At 42.9% G+C, this 18509-nt stretch overlaps 1 protein-coding gene and 1 long non-coding RNA gene across 5 annotated transcripts; one reads left to right on the forward strand and one right to left on the reverse strand.

The window, feature by feature from the left end:
- The first annotated feature begins 60 nt into the window (after window positions 1-60).
- On the forward strand, window positions 61-15445 carry LOC113162204 (transcription activator BRG1). 4 transcript variants are annotated; one of them, XM_026360228.1, is made up of 34 exons: window positions 61-372; window positions 932-1185; window positions 1541-1676; window positions 1991-2539; window positions 2704-2802; window positions 3187-3445; window positions 3644-3770; window positions 3860-4033; window positions 4138-4311; window positions 4402-4575; window positions 4732-4779; window positions 5465-5595; window positions 5774-5831; window positions 5918-6027; window positions 6150-6297; window positions 6441-6604; window positions 6726-6792; window positions 6930-7040; window positions 7510-7752; window positions 7841-7954; window positions 8188-8295; window positions 8660-8746; window positions 9086-9132; window positions 9214-9380; window positions 9526-9689; window positions 9853-10113; window positions 10198-10275; window positions 10373-10591; window positions 10716-10978; window positions 11716-11824; window positions 11924-12025; window positions 12190-12322; window positions 12727-12866; window positions 13551-15445. In XM_026360228.1, exons 2-34 carry the CDS (start codon window positions 970-972, stop codon window positions 13584-13586), a joined length of 5016 nt encoding a protein of 1671 aa, XP_026216013.1. In that variant the 5' UTR covers window positions 61-372; window positions 932-969; the 3' UTR covers window positions 13587-15445. The 4 variants fall into 4 exon arrangements, with proteins under 4 accessions (XP_026216013.1, XP_026216014.1, XP_026216015.1 ...); XM_026360229.1 differs by having other exon boundaries at window positions 9853-10080; XM_026360230.1 differs by lacking the exons at window positions 61-372; window positions 932-1185; window positions 1541-1676; ... (12 more) ...; window positions 6441-6604; window positions 6726-6792 and having other exon boundaries at window positions 6951-7265; window positions 13551-15444.
- LOC117152877 lies at window positions 4480-5033 on the reverse strand. Its single transcript, XR_004463388.1, has 3 exons — window positions 4984-5033; window positions 4714-4813; window positions 4480-4536 (listed from the first exon to the last, which is right to left on the reverse strand). It is a non-coding gene; the product is annotated as an uncharacterized LOC117152877 (long non-coding RNA).
- Window positions 15446-18509: the final 3064 nt, after the last annotated feature.

The raw sequence follows: 18509 nt of genomic DNA on the forward strand, positions 1-18509 counted from the left end.
CACTGTTCTCACACACATTTATACATTACATTCATCAGGTGTGCTCATTCTGACCAATGGTCTGTATGGACAGCCTGCAGCTTGGGATTATTATTGGCGCTTTTTCTAAAATGTGTCTTATTTGATTGTGTGATCGCGCCCTAATTCTTTTTAAATCCGCTCTTTATAACCCATTTGCGCACACCTGTACCTGACTACTCTGCATCTACACTCCGGACTTGATGCAGGGTGAACAGAGCCTTGCTGCCGCTGCGCACGCATGCGCACTGCAGGACAGCCGTGACTAGACATTCGGTCATAGGAGCAGAGGAGGGGGGCGCTCGAGCCACGTCGGTGAAACAAATCAACCCTTGAAGGCAGATTACAAAGAGGGTGAGTAGACTAATTGCTGCGACTGCTGTGTCTTCTTTCATCTCCCCCAAAATATCAGTTCGGGAGCGCAGGAATCCAGCCAGCTCTGCCTGTCCTGTGATGCGGGTAGGTCAGTCGCTCAAGCACAGTCCGCCATTCCCCTTTTTTTTTATATTTAACGAGACACCCTTCCATGGTCTGGGTGAGGACATTCTCAGTAGCATTGGTTCGTGCATAATTTACTGTATTTGATCAGTTCAAGTTCAGGGGTAGACCCTGCAGCTGTAATTGCAAATGCGCGCAACGGCTGATTTGGTGCAGCGCAGCAGGAGAATGGAGAGTTTACAACCTGATGGGCGTTGGACAAAATTCAACATATCCTGCAAAGATTTTGAATTTATTTTTAAAAAAGCATAGTTGTAGTGAGAGTTTTAAGGGTTTGTTTAATTTCAGCATTAAATGAATGTTTATTTACATAAATATGTTTTGCATATTTCCTTTTTATTGCAGCTGCACTGAGAGTTTTCCTGCCGTCTGTCACTCCCTCTCACCTTCGCTGTCATTCTCAACTCTCTTTCAGGTCCCTGCTGCTCATCCAGGGGCAGGACATCCAGGGCAATGTCCACACCAGATCCCCCCATGGGAAGCACCCCTCGCCCAGGTCCTTCTCCTGGTCCAGGTCCTTCCCCTGGGGCCATGCTGGGTCCAAGCCCCGGGCCCTCCCCAGGCTCCTCTCACAACATGATGGGCCCCAGTCCAGGCCCTCCCTCCTCTGGACACCCCCAGCCTGGGCCCTCTGGATACGGCCAGGACAATATGCACGCTCTGCATAAAGTAAGGATGCACAAACACCAGCTGTCCCGCTGAGGCCGTCTACCTGTGGTGGGGGTTCATACTTCCAGTCCTGTTGGAAACAGATATTCCGAAATACATATTTCACAAAATGAGATGTGAGATATATCCAGATTAGGGAGTTTAACCGTGTAGTTTGTAAAGGAACAGGATCTTTAGATTTCATCATACAGCCAAATGGAAGTTAATTCCAAAGCACTGTCTAAAGTTTATAACTGTACATTCACTTTCACCCGTTTTGAATTTGTTTCAGACAATATGCTCATTCATATTTGAGAAAGCAATCATTGCCGTTGGCTCTGTGTTTTATTTGAACATCATTTAATTTCTCCCACAGCCAATGGAGGCCATGCATGACAAGAGCATGAGTGAGGACAGCCGCTTCAGTCAGATGAAGGGACTGTCTATGAGACAGGGCGGGCACAGTGGTATGGGCCCGCCACCTAGTCCTCTGGACCAGCACTCACAAGGAGGTACTCATCTTAAGCAATTCAGTCTTTACCAGGGCTGTGTAAGGCAGGTTGTGTGTTATTAAGTCAGGCGTGTCTGTACTCATGTGCACGTGTGACCTTGCTTGTTCATAGGGAGTGTCTCTAAGCTACATTTCATAAGCCGTGTAATGATCCATGAATTGTGTTGCAAATGTTTGAAACAATATTGTTTTGATTTCATAAATTACATACACACAATAGAAAACCCCACCAGAATCCCGACCCAGATATCATTAGGTTATTATAGGAACAGACAGTAAACTTGTGCACTGGTTTTTGTCTGCCTGGGTCTTCAGGCTACCACTCTCCTTTAGGTGGTTCTGACCACTCCAGCCCCGTCCCTTCAAATGGTCCTCCCTCTGGTCCTCTTATGCCATCGTCCTCTTCTTCCTCCTCCTCTGGTGGCCCTGGCTCCACCTCTACACCTTTAGATGGCCCCAGTGGGGACCAGCACACTCTGGGACCCAACAATCGACACGGCCCTCCAGTGAATTCGGGACCAGGACCCAGTCCTGGAACCAATCTTGGCTCCAGCATCTCCAGCCTCGGTTCCGGTCTTGAATCTAGTGGGCCTACTGTTCCTGGTGGTCCTGGTGGCCCAACTCCATTCAACCAGAACCAACTCCACCAACTCAGAGCCCAGATCATGGCTTACAAGATGCTGGCCCGGGGGCAACCCTTGCCAGACCACCTCCAGATGGCTGTCCAAGGGAAGAGGCCCATGCCTGGGATGCAGCAGCCCATGCCCAGTTTGGCTCCTGGAGCTGGAGGTGGACCAGGAGGTGGACCAGCAGGACCAGGACCAGGACCTGGCCCAATGGGCTCAGGTTATAGCCGACCTCACGGTGAGCCCTCATGAGGATGTTAGGAATTCCGTTTATCTCTGTATGTGACATTGAATCCGTGCTTGCAACTGGAGCTGGTACTGTACCGTGAATTAATTTTTAAAAGCCTGTGTGATAAATATGATTTGAGACTCAAGAGACTGTGTCCCTTTTTGTTTCTTTAGGTATTATGGGTCCCAACATGCCCCCCCCAGGTCCATCAGGAACTCCAGCTGGGATACAGGGACAAAACCCAAATGGTCCACCTAAGTCGTGGCCTGAAGGTAAGTAGTCATGTGGTGCTTTTATCAGAGCTTGTGAAACCTGATCTGTTCTACTGGGAGCCCCTTAAGGACAGGACTCTGGTCCAGGGCAGTGTGTTTTTTTTGTTGTTTTTTTTGTAAACAAACAAAAGCTACATACAGTATGTATTGTTAGTGTGTATCTACCAAATATGTTGGCTTCTTCATGCTATTCACTTTTGTTGGTGTGTTGACATTTGCCTCTTACCAGCGCCAACAAAACAGTGTGAACCAACGGCAGGAATGTGTATCTCACGCTGTGGTTTTAATTTTGCTACCAAAAAATTAAAAAAATTCTTTAACTATACGTCAAATAAACACAAATTTCATATTCTCAATTGCCTGACTCCTCCCTCCTTCCTACAGGGCCCATGGTGAATGCAGCAGCGCCCTCGAATGCACCCCAAAAGTTGATTCCCCCTCAACCCACTGGGCGTCCTTCTCCTGCTCCCCCGCCAGTTCCCCCTGCTGCCTCACCAGTAATGCCTCCACAGACCCAGTCACCCGGCCAGCCAGCACAGCCTACCCCCATGATGCCTTACCACGCCAAGCAGAACCGAATAACCCCGATTCAGAAACCCTGTGGCCTCGACCCAGTGGAGATATTGCAGGAAAGGGAGTTCAGGTACAATAGGGCTTTTGGGAATGCACTTTTTTCATCTCATCATGGGAAGATTAAGACTTAATTAAGCTTTAAACAGTTTTGAACTGATCATAAAGTTTATGTCTTGCTTTATTCAGTTTTATCAGTGTGCTGCTGTTTCCTCAGCTCACTAGCATGTTAATGATGAAACAACTTGATTTGAGTACTGTTGTTGCTCAGGTTACAGGCTCGTATCACCCATCGTATTGCTGAACTGGAGAACCTGCCAGGCTCTCTGGCTGGTGATTTACGTACCAAAGCTACTATAGAGCTCAAAGCCCTTCGACTACTGAACTTCCAGAGACAGGTATGTACAGTTTAATTTTATACCTTCACCTTTAACCTTCACAGCATCACATTTTTCCACTGTGAATCTAAGACCTGGACCTTCTACAGCTACGTCAAGAGGTGGTGGTGTGTATGCGTCGTGACACAGCTCTAGAGACTGCCCTTGATGCCAAGGCCTACAAACGCAGCAAGCGTCAATCTCTGCGAGAGGCTCGCATCACCGAGAAACTGGAAAAACAGCAGAAGATTGAGCAAGAGCGCAAACGCCGACAGAAGCATCAGGTAGTGGACAAATGCAGCTGTGCCGTTGCCAGCGATGAGACTAAAAGTGATGTTTTGAATGGACTTTTTACTGTCATCATTCTTTTTTTTTATTTTTACGGTAGGAGTACCTCAACAGCATCCTTCAGCACGCCAAAGACTTTAAAGAGTACCACCGTTCCATCACTGGCAAAATGCAGAAACTGACCAAAGCTGTGGCGACCTACCATGCCAACACTGAACGAGAGCAGAAAAAGGAAAATGAGCGTATTGAGAAAGAGAGGATGAGGAGGCTTATGGTAAGAAGAATCCATAGTGGCACAATGCAGATTACACACTTAACTGCATACACACCCTCTCAAAAACACTGTATGTGCCTGTGTTCTTAGGCTGAGGATGAAGAGGGATACCGTAAACTGATTGACCAAAAGAAAGATAAGCGCCTGGCCTACCTGCTGCAGCAAACTGATGAGTATGTCGCCAACCTCACTGAGCTGGTCAGAGCTCACAAAGCTGCACAGGCTCTGAAGGAGAAGAAGAAGAAGAAGAAGAAAAAGAAGAAGGTATGGAAAACAGTAGGAGCAGGTTACCCATTCTCCATCAGCAGTATCTGAATTAAATCTGACCTATACGTGGAGCAGGGTTTTTTTGTGAATTTTGTGAACCTATTACAACAAGTTGTATATGATGTCATTAATCACTTTTATATGGCCTTGCAGTTGGAGAATGCCGAGGGTCAGACTCCTGCTTTGGGACCTGATGGAGAGGTAAGCCGACACAGCAGCTGTACCGAGGGCAATCCTACAGTATACAGACATAAAGATTGTATTGATGAACTTAAACAAACAGAAAATGCAGTTAAAGCATTTGTTCCGAGTCACGTAGTAAAACATGATTCTTTGTTTTGTTGCTCTCTATGGTCGCTACAGAAATGTTATTTAAACAAAGCAAAGATTAAATTTCACACAAACCTTGAGTGGTGGTGTTTTGCTTTTAGTGTTGACATGGCAAAAAATAGAAGCAACACACTGTTGCTGTGCAACAGTCTGATCAACTGCATTTCACCCGGCACAAAGCAGCACTAACACACGTTACAATTGTACAACAGCACATTATACACACCACAGAACAATGCCAATCTGAAATGGGTAAATACATTTAAACTCTACCAGCTACAGTCCAGGGAACCATACATGAAAACAGTGAAGTACTGCAACAATGTGTGAGCTGCCATTGTTATCACCTGTTGTCATAATCAGGACAAAACCCTAAAGAGAGAATGTAGGTAAAAACCTAACCAGTATTCAAACATGATTTGCTCAATGGTTAATAGCAAATGATGTGGCAGCATCATTGTAACCTCATGTAGCATCATCATTTCATCAGCCACCTTTAATCCAGCATATTCAAAACTAACTCATTCTAAAACATTCATTTCTCTTTCCCTTGCAGCCTCTGGATGAGACGAGTCAGATGAGTGACCTGCCTGTGAAGGTCATCCATGTGGACAGTGGAAACATCCTCACAGGGGTGGACGCTCCTAAAGCTGGACAGCTGGAGACCTGGCTGGAGATGAACCCGGGGTGAGACCATATCTGCATGACTAGACTTGTTATGAAATTCATGTTAATGCTTTAGTGTCTCTGAAGTACGACTTGATTCTACATGTACAGGTGCATTAGAGCGACTTGTACAACTGAAATGTTGAGATATTCGAACTGTTGTTAGACTTTATTTTGAGCATGTGTGTATTTTGTCCAGTTATGAAGTGGCTCCCCGCTCTGACAGTGAGGACAGCGAGGAGGAGGAGGAAGAGGAAGTAGGTTGTCTCTTCAACATTTCTCAAACCACTCCATTACTCACTGCTCCAATTACTGACAAGCTGCTGTTCCCAAAATCTGGCAGGAGGAAGAGGAGGAACCACAACCATCAGCTGCTCCAGTAGAGGAAAAGAAAAAGATTACAGACCCCGACAGTGAAGATGTGTCCGAGGTTGATGTCCGACATATCATTGAGTGAGTCCTTACAGAGTTGTGCTCTTAAACGCATATTAGTATTATTTATATTCTCAGGGGCACCCAGACGAAAAATGCACATTCTCATGAGGTATTTCAAAACTCTTGTGTTTGCTCTGCAGAAATGCAAAGCAGGATGTGGATGATGAGTATAGCGGTGCAGCATTTGCCCGAGGTCTCCAGTCCTATTACTCTGTGGCTCACGCTGTCACAGAGAAGGTAGAGAAACAGTCAAGTTTGCTGATAAATGGACAACTCAAACAGTATCAGGTAAATCAATCATATCATATCCCTCTGTGTAGCTGCTCACAAAGAAATGTTTGAAATTTGTGACCATGACAAGTCTTAGCGGCTCCGGGAAATACTTTTTCATGTTTGACACCTTCTCATGAAACTCCTCTCTTATCTGTTAGATTAAAGGTCTGGAGTGGCTGGTCTCCCTCTACAACAACAACCTGAACGGGATCCTGGCAGATGAGATGGGTCTGGGAAAAACTATCCAGACTATCGCCCTCATCACGTACCTCATGGAGCACAAACGGCTCAATGGACCCTACCTCATCATTGTACCCCTGTCGTAAGCGACCACTCTTGATTTGAGTGTTTTCTGTTTATCGTCTCTCAACATAAAGTCACCTAGACAAAATTATTTTCTACTAAATTAACTGAATAACAGCTAAACTGCCTCTCATTGACAGAACTCTGTCCAACTGGGTGTATGAGTTTGACAAATGGGCACCTACAGTTGTAAAAGTGTCCTACAAGGTGGGTTTTTGTTGCCTCACTACACAAACTGAATGTTTGCTACCTCCTGAACAATCACATGCTGAAGTTGCTGCACTGGAGCAGATGATGATTTATTTCTTTTTACATTTGTAATTGTGGTTTGTTTTGGTTTTCAGGGGTCTCCTGCAGCCAGAAGAGCCTTTGTTCCCCAACTACGTAGTGGAAAGTTTAATGTTTTACTCACCACCTACGAGTACATTATCAAGGATAAACAAGTACTGGCCAAGGTGAGTGGAGCTTTACAGGCAAACACAAGCAGAGGGACACAAAATCCTCCAGGCGAACATAGTGTAATTGCTAATTATTTGATTCGTCGGCCAATCTGACCGCCACCTGTGCTGCAACTCAGCTCTCTCCTAGGTACTCCCACCGCCTGTAAACCACGTCTCCCACTGTCCTCTGTGGCCATCGTGCTGCTATGCACTCTTGTAGCTTCCTGACTGTGCTGCCAGGTGGGTATTGCAGTTCAGGAAAGAGTTTCCCCGTGTGGTGGCTCCGGGCTGTGGTTCTGGGTTGAGCCAGTGTGGAGCAGGCCACCACAAAACTGTGACAATCCTCCTTATGAGAACTTTCTGTTTTTGGTTTGTTGTATGGGCAGAAGCATTAAGGCATTAGAGTGCCTGCTTTATCCAAATGTTTTATTCTCATCTTGTCTCCTGTCTTCTTCTTCTTCTTCTTCTACATCATCTCCACCAGATCCGTTGGAAGTACATGATTGTGGACGAGGGCCACCGCATGAAGAACCACCACTGCAAACTGACCCAGGTCCTGAACACCCACTACCTGGCCCCACGGCGAGTCCTGCTGACAGGGACGCCGCTGCAGAACAAACTTCCTGAGCTCTGGGCGCTGCTCAACTTCCTCCTGCCTACCATCTTCAAGAGCTGCAGCACGTTCGAGCAGTGGTTCAACGCTCCTTTCGCCATGACTGGAGAGAAGGTGCGGAGGCCTCGGCGACGTTGCTGTTTAGCAAAATAGGAATCAGGAAAGATGAAGTGTCAACAAAAATTTTCTTTCTTTTGTCCAGGTGGACCTTAATGAGGAGGAGACCATTTTGATAATCCGTCGTCTTCACAAAGTACTTCGCCCCTTCCTGTTACGAAGATTAAAGAAGGAAGTTGAGGCACAGCTTCCAGAGAAGGCATGTTTTGCGTCTGTCATCACACACAGCAGATACACGCACACACATACAGACAAAGATTGGTCCAGGTGATGTCCAGATAAATAAGAAACAAATCCCCTTGTGTCTCCAGCGTTGTTTGTACTGTAATGTTTCTAAAGCTGGTAACCATTTCATGCAGCCCTAGTTTTCTGTACCTCTTGCTCTGTATGTCCACTTGTTTTATTAATCCAACCTTATTTTCTCTCTTTCAGGTCGAATATGTGATCAAATGTGACATGTCGTCTCTTCAGAGGGTGCTGTACAGACACATGCAAGCCAAGGGGGTCCTGCTGACTGATGGATCGGAGAAAGATAAGAAGGTGAGGGAATAAACTCTGTAATACTTACTTAATATAAATTAATAGTAAAATAAAAAATACTCTTGTAGTAGACAAAAGGAAGTGCTATTGTATCTAGAAATGTCAGGTAAAGCATTGTGCAGCTTCACAGTTCTTGTTTTAAAGTAATATGATATGATATTACAGTATCTTTCAATGTCAACTTTTCTTTTTGCAGTGGGTTTGAGAACCTTTGCTGTAGCATTTAATTACTTTTGTGGAGTTTTCTTTAAGAGAATAATGCTGGTAACTGACCATTCAAATGGTCCTTCTTAAATAAAAAGTGACTGAAAGAAAAATAACCTTGAAACAAAGGCTGCATATTTTGTCTTGTTGTGTTTATCAGGGTAAAGGCGGCACAAAGACGCTGATGAACACCATCATGCAGCTGCGGAAGATCTGTAACCACCCTTACATGTTCCAGCAGATAGAGGTACCACTGAGAAGGGTTATGGAAAAACTTCAGTGTGTTCAATTATAATGATCATAATAATACTTATAAAAATAAATAAGGGAACACAGCGGTGACAGTGAGGTGACATTGAATTATGTGTATATTGACGTGATGAAATGTGAGCAGAGTGGAGCAGGTGCTGAGCAGCATATGGGTAAGTATGGATGTGCATAAAGATTTTAACTAATGATAATACATAGATAATAGTAATCAGAAAAATTTTAATATGACAAGTGTGAGGGTCCACACACTGTGGAGGTGGCAGGTTTGTACGTGTATGTGACCAGAACACTTGATCCTTTTTTACTCTTTCTGCAGGAATCGTTCTCTGAACATTTAGGATTCTCTGGTGGGATAGTTCAGGGGTAAGTGCTAGTTATACTTCAGGTCGAAATCACATGCACACTCACACCATTTGTAACCTTTTCTATCCTCCTTTGTGTCAGTCCAGACCTGTATCGGGCATCCGGAAAGTTTGAAGTGTTGGATCGAATCCTTCCTAAGCTGAGAGCTACAAACCACAAGGTGCTGCTCTTCTGTCAGATGACCTCACTCATGACAATCATGGAGGACTACTTTGCGTACCGCAACTTCAAGTATCTGCGTCTGGATGGTATGGTCTGGATGAGAGCCATCCTGAAGTCTTTGCTCGGAAATGAAATTGTACTCCGATCCTAACACTCTGTCTCGCTTTACCTTGAACTTAAATGATTCTTCATCTGTTTTTCTTCTCCTTTTCCTCTTCCCCTACTTCACAGGCACCACAAAGGCTGAAGACAGAGGAATGTTACTAAAGACATTCAATGACCCAGAGTCTGAGTATTTTATCTTTCTTCTGAGCACAAGAGCTGGAGGCCTGGGCCTCAACCTGCAGTCTGCTGACACTGTGGTCATCTTTGACTCTGACTGGAACCCACATCAGGTGGGATGCACACGTATTGTATTCTACCAAAGACAAATCAAGTTGATACCAACTTAGAGTTGCACTTAAACCTTTCAGTTAGAGGTTAGTTACTGGTGGACGCTAAACAATAGACATTTGAACCTTTTATCAGTTTTCTATTCCTTCCCAATCACATCTCCAGGATCTGCAGGCTCAGGACAGAGCCCACCGAATTGGTCAACAAAACGAGGTGCGTGTGTTGCGTCTCTGCACGGTCAACAGTGTTGAGGAGAAAATCCTGGCAGCTGCAAAGTACAAACTAAATGTGGATCAGAAGGTCATCCAGGCCGGGATGTTCGATCAGAAATCTTCCAGCCACGAGCGCAGGGCCTTCCTGCAGGCCATCCTGGAGCACGAGGAACAAGATGAGGTCTGGGGTCAAGAAGTGTGTCTACGCATGAATGTGTGTGCGTGCACCAGCAACACACAATTTTAAAGAGTGTGCCTTCTTATGCTCTGCTTGCCAATGTGTGTCTGCTGTATTCAGGAGGAGGATGAGGTGCCAGATGACGAGACGGTCAACCAGATGATTGCCAGGAGTGAGGAGGAGTTTGAACAGTTCATGGTAAATCTGTGTTTTACTATTAAACTGCGTCTCAGTCCTGGATTACAGATCTAACTCGATCAAAATCCTCTCCCTTCATCTTTGTTCTGTCCCCCAGCGCATGGACCTGGACCGGCGTCGCGAAGAGGCCCGTAACCCGCGGCGAAAACCTCGCCTTATGGAGGAGGATGAGCTGCCTACTTGGATCATGAAAGACGATGCAGAGGTCGAACGTCTGACCTGCGAGGAGGAAGAGGAGAAAATGTTCGGACGAGGTTCTCGGCAGCGAAAGGAGGTGGACTACAGCGATTCGCTGACTGAGAAGCAGTGGCTCAAGGTTGTTGGTCTCATGGAAGACGAGCACAGCAATGAAAATGAACTAGTACTAATAAACAAGCAAAGAAATGATTTGCTCTCCTTAAAAAAAAATCAGTTCTCACATCTCTGTTTATTCCATGCAGGCAATAGAGGAGGGCACCCTGGAGGAGATGGAGGAAGAGGTTCGTCACAAAAAGACAACCCGCAAGAGGAAGAGGGACCGCGATCTGGACCTCCCGGGACCATCGTCTTCCTCTGGTGGACGAGGACGAGGAGACAAAGATGATGATGGGAAGAGGCAGAGGAAGAGGGGCCGGCCACCTGCTGAGAAACTGTCCCCCAACCCGCCCGTCCTCACGAAAAAGATGAAGAAGATAGTGGACGCTGTGATCAAGTATAAAGACAGGTAGTAGGAGCAAGCTTCGGTCATGGCCTGTGTCGAGATAAAATACTTCCCCGAAAGAAACTGGTCAGGTTTATTCCAACTTAAAGTAAAAAGTGGCAAATTAGGAAAGTCTCAAATTAGTCAATTAGTCAAACAGTTTTTACAAGTGCTTACACAGTTATTTGATGAAAACCTAGAACATCGTCATATGGAAATTAAACCCTTTTCCCAGTAAGTGCTACCATATCTTGCACAATGTGCCCACTGGTGAACTGCAAAGCATGATCACATACTGAATGACTCAGTTGGTGGAGCATTAGACGTTTAATCTGAGCATCCAGGGTTGAAGTACCTGTTCAGAGGAGCAATTTCTGATTGAATGTGACACGTTTCTTCGTCTTGTTAATCAATCAATATCTTCTGCACTAAAATACAGTACATAGCGTCACAATTAGAGTTTAATGTTAGCTGAATTAACAGCAGACAGCAGGAAGAACCTGTGAGTTCTGTGTATTTGCTGTTTGTGTATATATATAAACTCTATTTTGTGACTGGTGCAGTGTTGTTGCTGCAACCAGAGTTTTATAGATTAAATGACAATATGTGAAATCTCAGCATTTTTAGGGTTTTGTAACAAATAACACTTTTAATGAACAGTCAAGGTTTATTGAACTATTGAGGAGAAATATGATATGGTGGATCTCTAGTTTGAGATATTAACAGACGTGTAATCATCTTGATTATGCGACATGTTGTAGCGCCAGTGGGCGTCAGCTGAGTGAGGTGTTCATCCAGCTGCCGTCTCGTAAAGAGCTGCCAGAGTACTACGAACTGATCCGCAAGCCTGTGGACTTCAGGAAGATCAAGGCAAGTTCAGGAAAGAGTTATTCAGACGGACATATCGGTATGCAGACGTGAGTTTTTTTTTATATAAAAGGTGTGTCTGTTGCTCTTTTCCAAATCTAGGAGAGGATTCGAAGTCATCGCTACCGAAGTCTGGGTGACTTGGAGAGAGACGTCATGCTGCTCTTCCAAAACGCGCAGACGTTCAACCTGGAGGGATCACTGGTGAGACGGAGCGGTGACACGTTCAGTCAGGAACACATAAAGCGCTTAGTTAGAGCCTAATATTGGAAGATGTCGTTTTTTTCCTCTTTTTTTTCCCCCTGTACACTGAAACATTACTGTTGCTCTGGGTTATTTTCTTTTATATTTATATTTTATATGAGCAGATCTATGAAGACTCCATCGTGCTCCAGTCAGTGTTCACCAGTTTGAGGCAGAAGATTGAGAAGGAGGAGGAAAGCGATGGAGAAGAGAGTGAAGAAGAGGAGGAAGAGCAGGAGGAAGGATCAGAATCCGAATGTAAGCGTGTGTCAGTGAGACACAGGAGAATGTCTTTAACCATGCAGTGGCAAGAAAAAGTATGTGAACGTGTGAAGCAAATGTGATCTGATCTTCATCTAGATTAAAATCTGAATTGTAACAAATTTAGTAAACCAAAATAAATTCCAAAAGGTTCACATACATTTTCTTGCCACTGTATATTTAACAGCAGTTAAATGTACAGTTCTTATACTTATACAGTTTTTAAGTTTGTTTGTATGTTTTTCTAACATGTTTGTCAGCTGTGCTGCTACATCCACTTTCTCAACACCTCAGTGCATTTTTTTTTTTTTTACTTTTTATATTCAATGCAGACATTTTTCATTACATTTGTATTAATTTTAATCATGGTACAAAGATGTTGTGTGTGTGCTTATCTGCAGCTCGCTCAGTTAAAGTGAAGATCCGTCTGGGCAGGAAGGACAAAGGCGGAGATCGAGGGAAAGCGCGCAGCAGACGAACGGGGCGCACCAGAGCCAAGCCTGTCGTCAGTGATGACGACTCTGAGGATGAACAGGAAGAGGTAACTCTTTCTGTCTCTTTCACAACTACTAATGTTGGGAAAATCACTGATTACAAGGAAATTGGACGAGAGTGGGAGAAGTCAAATATAAGTCGTGTAGATCAAACTGCTATATTGTGTTGTGGGATACTGTATTTATACAGTATACTGATTTTTAATGAATAAGTTACAGGCACAGATTTGTGGTAGACAGAGGCTCAGAGTGTTGAGCTTAAACCCCAGACCACTAGATGACTAGATTTTTTATTTTTTTTTTTTTTTGCATTATATTGCAGTTTATTGAATCGTAATTCCTGTATCATGTCCTATCTCCTGATTCTTGTCGATACACGTCCCTAAGAGAGGGAGTTTTCTAATCTTGACTTAGTCACATGTTTCTACATTTGTGGTTTTTGCAGACACCAAACAGACAAAGTGTATTAAAATAGTTTCTGCTTCTTGATCCTGACCAGGAAAGTCTTCAGTTAAGGACAACGCGGTGAAACATTAGGTCGTGAGAAACTACAGATTTATTTTGGTTTTGGAATTTGGATTAAAAAAAGGCTATTTTTAAACTTTTCTTCCCGCAAATGCTCGAGTGGACAAAATGAGGCACCATTATAGTTGTATCAGTCTCTCAGTCCAGTACATTTTCAGAGAAAAGACTACTGTGATCTTCTAGAAATTCTTGTTTTCATTTCTTAGGAGCGCTCCGCCAGTGCCACCGATGAAGAGTCCTGAACTGTATTGTGACGTGGAAGAAAAATGGGTAGAAAGAGATTTTCCACCAACTCACCAAGAACCACATACACACTAAAAAATGCCTCCGTCAGCTCCATCCAGCCTCAGTCAGAGGACTAAAATAGAACGTTTTTGTACTGTAACATTGCTTGGAAACAGTAATACTATGATGATAAACCATGAAATACACTAGACTCTGCTGCTCAGTTGAAGGTCTGAACGCTAAGGGATCAAATGATCTTTTTTTTTTCTTTGTGAGAAACGAGAGTTTTTAGTCCGTTTTAAGAAGAGTTTTGTCTGTGTGCAGCTGTTGAAGAACTACTTGAATGAATTTCATAATAATCTCATTTGTTTACATGTGCACAGTAGATTAAAAAAGAAATTATCGTTAATAAGAAAAATCCAGGATTAAGAGATGGAACAATAATGAAAATGTCAGTATATTACCACAATCAAGAACAAACACGCTGCACAGTGAAGATATTTTTAACGCTGTTTCAGTAATTATCAGAATAATCTATATTGAGAGAATTTCAACTAAGTTGATTGTGCTGTTACATTTTATTAATTGACTTTGAAAATATTCTGTAAATGAGCTGAAGCCTTGTTTACCTGCCAATGACAGCAGTAACACTTTTCTTCAAGGTAAGTAGGTCGTATACTACTATTTATTAAATGGTTTATGATGCACTACGGTGTAGTAATACACAGCTAAAAGGACATCTTCAGGTGGTTATTGATAGTGTTCGTCAGCAGCTATAACTTCTTTTATGAAGACGTATTTTATATTATTCTAACAATAATTATCTATCTATACACCAGCCTACATGTATGGAGGAGTTATAGTTTGTGGCAAGTACATTAATAAACACTTTACATTTGCTGCATCATAAACCACTTATTAAATGTTTCTGAAGCATCTGCCCCCTCGCCTCATCGTCCTCACCTCACTGCATAAACAAACCCGATGTTTCAGCTCTGCTTCGCTCTGGTGATGTGTCTTAACAGCACTCAGCCACTGCGGAGCCACTGTGATTGCCAAGGTGTGTGTACATCACGTGCTTGTGACCGGGGCTCACTGTTTGGGTTGGGAGTCCAGCCAGCTGTGGGCGCAGGGTGTTTCCTGACTTCTCAGAAGCTCTTTAGCAACTCGCCACAGTTATTTGGCTGAGGTTTATTAGAGTCGAGGCCTGGTCACTCTCCAATATTGTACATATGATACAGTATGAAAACAGCCTACTCCGCCTTGCTGCTGCTTACTTGTTCCACTTCCAGTATGAGCACTTATAACTGTTGATTGTAGACTTAAAAGAACCATGAGGTTGTAATTCATCATTGAGTACTGTAACTTTAATCGATTCTCTTTTAGTTGTTGTGTTGTGATTTTAGGATTTCAGAACTGTTTCATGCTTTGGCACTTTTTCTGTTTTTGAGTTCAAGACAAAGGACCAGAGGGACAGTGGCTCTTCTCTGCTTATGAATGCCAGATGGCTGTATGGTGTTGGATAAACTGTATAGAGTTTTTTTTAAGAGTATAATGTCGATGCACGCGTGTACAGCTCGCAAGTTCAGTACTGTACTTTTTCTCATTATGTTACTAGATTGAAGAACATGCAACCAAAGCATCAATGTTTTCGCCACTAAATTATTACGATGTGTCTGTGTTGTGTTGTGACATCGTTGCTGGAACTCCGAACTATTACAATAAACCACAGTGAAAGTGAACCTTGTTTTGCTTGATACAACAATAACGTTATCGATACAGTATCTGTAACTATTTTGTCAGAAAGTGTGGATTTTGGCTCCAAAGTGTGACGATTAGCTGCTTTTTGTTATTGTGTGGACTATTAATCTGAATGGTTAAAAGCAATTTATATATGTAATTAGCATTTTGTTTATTTTGTTTTTTATTTTTTTACTAATTTATGACAATTTATAGCAAGAAAATAAATTAGCAAGTTACCCCATAATAAAAATAACAGCAGCCTTTGCTTGATTTATTTTCTTAGTCCAGATAAATTGGGATATATTCGCTGTGATAGCTGAAGGAACTAACTTTTTTGTTGTTTTTTGGAAAGATTAGTCACCAGTGATGAATCCTCTGTCTACTAAAATCACTAATTTAACGTAGCATACACTTTACTCCTGTCAGATTTGAATCCTCTCGGGACAATAAAACCTTTTAGCTGACTGTGTTAAACTCCAATAAAGTCAACTGATGTCATTCCTCCAGCTGAGCTCTAGGAGGAGGCCTCACACAAATACATGATGGTATCTGAATTTAAAAGAAGAAATGTTTCATAAATATATATATAATTAAAAAAAGACACAGGATTATATTTTGTTCAGTATTTAGCTAGTGAGTAGATAGAGGCACTCTTTATCGGGTACGTTAAATCTGTCATATTTACTTTGTAAGTGAGCGGCGGTGCAGATAGAAACATGTTGAATGTACAGTTTCCTTTAGGAGGGAACGTGGCACAGATATGCGAGTGTGGTTTTTAACTGACTCTCCACAGTGAGCCCAGTGTTGGAGGTCGAAGTCTTTGCTCCATGTGGAGGAAAAGGGGGGGGGGGGGGGACACGCTTGGTTTCCTGATTTCTTAAAACCACTAGATCTTTACAGCAACTCAAAACCAGCTGCTAACAGATGTTGGAGGAGGGGAGGGCCACGACAGCAGCTCCTGAACGTCACTTCTCAACAGCAGCTCCAGATGTTTTTCTTTTTCTTTTTTTCTGGTGACTCATTGAATTGAAATTCTTCTTCTCTTGCGGCTTTTCCCATCAGGGGTCGCCACAGCGAATCATCCTTTTCCACCTAACTCTATCATGGGCATCTTCTACCCTCACACCAGCCAACCTCATGTCCTCTGTTATAACATCTACCAATATATTCACTATTGAATTGAAATTAAATTTTATTATTCCAACAAATCTATGGATGAGTTCCTTTCACCAATGTAATTTATGACCCTTACTTCTGTATTTCTGAAATACAGAAAAATCTAAAGGTCAGTTCCTTTAGAACAAGGATCTTTATTTAAAGTCACACCTATGTTTATAGGAAGAGGTTTCACAGAAACATAAAGTTCAGTGTTTTCAGTTTTAGATGGTTGATTAATTCAAAACCTTTGAAACCACGAGGCACAGTTAATGTAAAACAGACCACAAAAATAAAACTAAAGTCTGAATGAGTAAAATATTGGCAGTAAATGTATCTAGGCCTGTTAGTGTAGCTGTACCCTTACTATCACTACCATAACCACTGTCCTTCACTGTGTGTGTGTGTGTGTGTGTGCAGGCTTATCAGATGCATTGGCCTTGGCTTAACTTTCCTGACATGACTTTCATCTGACTGAGCTCATATTTTGAAGGAACGAAAACACACAAGCGCACAAATACAGTCGGTATTAGATAAAGCTCCACGTAGAGTACACACACTGTGTAAGTCTCACAGAGTCTTGTTCTCTGTGTTGATATCAAGTTTATTACGTACTCATCCAACAGACTATTGTTCAGGTTCACAGTAAGACCTGTGTTTTTTGTTCTGTGACAAGCTAAATCATTTTCAATGATAACATGTTACCTTCACCTGATTTTGATATTGTGACATTTTAATTGTGGTCAGAGCAACACAGCGGTATCTAAATTTAATGATGGTTAATTGATTCCATTCAGCTGATCCACGTTCAGTATTCTAGCTTTGTGCACATAGGTTCACTGTGACACCAAACACAGACATAGTTAATGTTGCAGTATCATCTTTGTTGTTCCTACTGTGACAAGCTAAAATGTTTGTGGTGGAAAAAGGCTCACTATCGTCTGTTATCAGTTCCAAATCCAACACGCTTTAGCATGAATATACACTGAGTGCACAATTATTAGGCAAGTTGTATTTATGAGCATGATTTTTAGTATTGAACATATACAGTGCTCCTGCTCATTTCAAAATCTTAATAAAGAATTATGATGCAGCAAAATGAAAAACAGACAATGGCCCATCTCACCTATTTATTTTCATCTCTTAAAGTGAGAGCGAGAGAAAAGTCTTGTTCAGAGGTGGATGGGTGTCAGCCTTCCTCACCTTGGCCATGTCTCTGAGCACTGAACACCTTGTACTTCTGGGCAACTCCAGGTAGATGGCAGTTTATCTAATTCTTGGCCCATTTCTCCCGAGGAAAAGAAGCTGCCTAACAATTATGCACACCTTGATATACAGTAGGGTGTTGGTCTCCTCAGGCCATACTCTCCCTCATTAATCAAATAATTCAATAAGCATTCACGTTTATACAGCTTAAATTATTATATTTCCTAATAATTTTTTTTCCCTCAATTCATCTGAAAATGTCAGATTTACTACGTAAATAAAAAAGGGGGCACACGTCTGCTCTGAAAGCCAGAACAGAAAACACATTTCTAGTGGTCACAGTGACTCACTTGTCACAGTTAACTTCGGAAGTTCAGTAAACTTTTACAAAATCTTGTAGGTGACAGGTGGAGTTAGAAATGTGCTGTGCAGGTGCACACAACGTACAAACCCTCAGCACATGTAACATTCCTCTCTGTGGGCGTGTTGGTGTGTGTAGTTTTGGTGGGAGTGGCAGAAAATGTAATCCAGCCGCTATTTCGACATTCCAGGGATGTCTCCTGCAGCTCATCCCCTCCCTCTCCCAGAAGTCGACGTCCTCACCCCCTTTGCACACACACACACACACACACACACACACACACATAAATGACTTCTCTTATAGTATTCAGACTGTTGTGTTTGTGTGTGTGTGCATGAACCACATTGTACATTCCCTCATACTTTCAATCGTACTCCCTCTCAGAGGTGGGTGGAAGCTCCACTTCACAAACCGATGAGAAACAGTCGGTGAGCTGCTTCACTAACTTTTCAATCTGCAGATTCAAAACACTTGT

The sequence above is a fragment of the Anabas testudineus genome, chromosome 1 (assembly GCF_900324465.2).
Source record: "Anabas testudineus chromosome 1, fAnaTes1.2, whole genome shotgun sequence".
Lineage (NCBI taxonomy): Eukaryota > Metazoa > Chordata > Actinopteri > Anabantiformes > Anabantidae > Anabas > Anabas testudineus.

Bases quoted from the DNA above. Each gene is read 5' to 3' on its own strand.
- LOC113162204 (XM_026360228.1), top strand. From the start codon at position 970: ATGTCCACACCAGATCCCCCCATGGGAAGCACCCCTCGCCCAGGTCCT. The intron at 8,747-9,085 runs GTACCACTGAGA...CTCTTTCTGCAG, and splicing joins ACATGTTCCAGCAGATAGAG to GAATCGTTCTCTGAACATTT. The intron at 9,133-9,213 runs GTAAGTGCTAGT...CCTTTGTGTCAG, and splicing joins TCTGGTGGGATAGTTCAGGG to TCCAGACCTGTATCGGGCAT.